Source organism: Propithecus coquereli, unplaced genomic scaffold (genome assembly GCF_000956105.1).
Source record: "Propithecus coquereli isolate 6110/MARCELLA unplaced genomic scaffold, Pcoq_1.0 Scaffold491, whole genome shotgun sequence".
Lineage (NCBI taxonomy): Eukaryota > Metazoa > Chordata > Mammalia > Primates > Indriidae > Propithecus > Propithecus coquereli.
The window spans coordinates 165,708-168,698 of record NW_012150741.1 but is presented as its reverse complement, the minus strand read 5'-3'; the positions used below and the strand labels follow the sequence as shown (position 1 = coordinate 168,698).

At 41.0% G+C, this 2,991-nt stretch overlaps 1 protein-coding gene across 1 annotated transcript in view; it reads right to left on the bottom strand.

The window, feature by feature from the left end:
• The window catches only part of LOC105819612 (neuron navigator 1), a 103,752-nt gene that overhangs the window by 14,539 nt on the left and 86,222 nt on the right, over nucleotides 1-2,991 (bottom strand). The window contains exon 26 of the mRNA XM_012655896.1: nucleotides 1,287-1,484. Within this exon, the coding sequence (XP_012511350.1) occupies nucleotides 1,287-1,484 (198 nt within the window). The remainder of the gene's footprint in view (nucleotides 1-1,286; nucleotides 1,485-2,991) is intronic.

Here is a 2,991-nt window from a genome sequence, read left to right as displayed (position 1 = left end):
AGATCATGGGTCTAATCCTTGGTTTGTAAGTGATTAAGAGCTCAGTTTACAGGTGGCTCATGAAAAAGCAGTGGCACTGCTTCAACCCTGTTTGTAAACATGTGCATGTACGACAGTCAGCTGGGAGTATGTTTGTTGTACAGGATGCCATGCTGTGTGTGATATGTGCAGGAATACTGAAAAGAACAAGACCGCTCTGCCTGCAAGGTGTGTGCACTCCAGGAGAGGACAGAAGGCCAGTACGTACTAGCTAACACCGGGAGGAACATGAGAAATGCTGTAAGAACACGTCTCTAACAATTTCCCCTTCCGATAGATTATAATCCAACCGCTAGACTCCGTGTTATCATGAACCTGTTTTTCCCCAGCTTACAAACCCTGTTGCTTCACGTCAAGTCAAAACACCTCAGTGTATTCACCTCCTTCTCTTTACCTACTTTTTTCCCTGAACGCTTTAAGATTGGGATCCTCCATTTCAGCTAAATAAGCCTCCTGCATTCTCTCTTGAATCTGCCTTTCACCTTCTCTTCTATCTACATGATTATTAACGGTCTTCCAATTTAAAAGCATTTTTATACAGATGACATCTATTTTCAACAAAGTCAAAATATAAACAAAAATGTATTATGACTAAATTGGAAGGATTTCCTACTTGAAAGGTAAAATTGCAAGGTCGTAGGATTTGCACATGTTAAGTTTTAGTACGATCTGCCAAATTATCCTCCAAAATGGTTTTATCGACAAACATGGCCACCAGCAGAGGGTGAAAAGTCTGTGCTTCCATACATACTATTTTTGCCAACATGAAATGGCATCTCCTGTTTTAATTTGCATTTCCTGAATTATTAGTGAGGTGGAGGATCTTTTTGTGTTTTTATTAGCCATTTGTTTTCCTCTAGTCAAATGCCTGTGCGAATCCTTTGTGCATTCTTCCATTTGGATACCAGCCTTCTTTCGGTTACAGGCATTGCAAATATAATATTCCAGCCCAGTTTGTACTTGTCTCAGCCTGCTTTCTGCAGGGGTTCCAGAGGAGAAACAGAAATACAGTGTTAATGTGTCCCACTGCTTGACTTCTTTGGCTGATATTACTATGTGAGATCTGCCTGAGACACTAGAATGCATCTTGCTGGGATGCTAATTTAGCATAAGCGAGGTCCCAGATCTTTATAACCCTGGGTTCTAATACTCGGAGCTCTTCACTGGCCTCCTCCTGGTCTGGCTTTGCTCACGTTCTTCAGTCCCTGGGTCTATAACACTTTTACCCCAGGATGGCGTCTACTCACCAGAGGATCTGAGTCTAGGGAACTTGGGGTGCTGTCTTTGACTGTCCTGTCCTCAGGAGGGGAGGCAATGCTGTGAGGGCCCACGGTGGGTGGTGGCAGGTGGTACAGCTTTGATTGGTCTTGTTGGGCTGACGGCCAGGGAAGAGTGTCCCGGACCCACTCCACAGGGTCCTCCCAAGCAGCTTTCTGTCCATGGACCTGGAGAGAAGGACAAATGTGATTACTGCAGGGACTCCACAGATCAGAGGCTTGTTCATGTCGTCTCTTGACAGTTCCCACAAAAACATTAAAAACATGTACTTCCTCAAATGTTAAGCCTTGAGGCTCTGATTCCTGTGGAATTTTCCTGAGTTTCCCAATAAGTAAAATAAATTGGTGCAAACTGGTAAAATCATTTTGGAGGATAATTTAGCAGACTGTATTAAAACTTTAAAAATTTTTTTAAAATTTTAATTCTTTCAATTTACTTTTAAATTACAAATTATGTACACTTATGATGTATAACAAGATGTTCTGAAATATGTATATATCGTGGAATGGCCAAATCAAACTAATTAACATACGCATTACTTCACACGCTTATTTTTTTTTGTGGCGAGAGCACTTAAAATCTATTCTCTTAGTGATTTTCAAGTATATAATACGTTGTTATTCATTACAGTCATCATGTCATACAAAAGGTCTTTGAACTTATTCCTCCTATCTAATTGAAATTTTGCATCCTTTGAAAAACACTTTCCCAACCCATCTCCCCGACCGTGGCCCCTGGTAACACCATTCGACTCTCCACTCCCGTAAGTTCCACTTTTGTAGATTCCACATGTAAGTTAGATCACGTGGAATCTGTCTTGCTGTGACTGGCTTATTTCACTTAATGTCCTCCAGGTTCATCCATGTTGTTGCAAATGACAAGATTTCCTTCTTTTTTAAGGCTGAATAGTATTCCATTGTGTATATAGTACAAGACCTCATTTTCTTTATCTATTTACGTGTTAATAGACACCTAGATTGCATTAAAACTTTTTTTTTTTTTGAGACATGGTCTCACTCTGTTGCCCTGGGTAGAGTGCCATGGCGTCATCATAGCTCACTGTAGCCTCAAACTCCTGGGCTTAAGCAATCTTCCTGCCTCAGCCTCTCGAATAGCTGGGACTACAGGCACTTGCCACCATGCCGGCTAATTTTTTCTGTTTTTGGTAGAGACGGGGTATCACTCTTGCTCAGACTGGTCTCGAACTCCTGAGCTCAAGCAATCCTCCTGCCTCGGACTCCCAGAGTGCTAGGATTACAGGCGTGAGCCACTGCACCCGGCCCCTAGGTTGCATTAAATCTTATGACACTGCAATTTTATTTTTCAGGTAGGAAATTCTTCTACTTTAGTCATAAAATCATTTAAAAATTATTGACTTTCTTGAAAAACAGATGTTATCTGTGTGCAAATGCTTTTAAATTATATAACTATTAATAATAATGCAAAATTTCCTTAAAATATCACAATTTATAAATGAAATAATGATTTCTGGCCTTGGTCTGACAGCATCTTTAGAAATTTACTATGTCATCAGGAGATACTGATCTCAACACCAAATTACTTTTATGGCCAATATGTGACCAGCAGGGAGGGCCCAGTCGTTGCATCACAGTTCATTAGTGCTGGAACGGACTTCAGTGGTCACCACTATGCCCTAATCCACAGGGGAGAAAA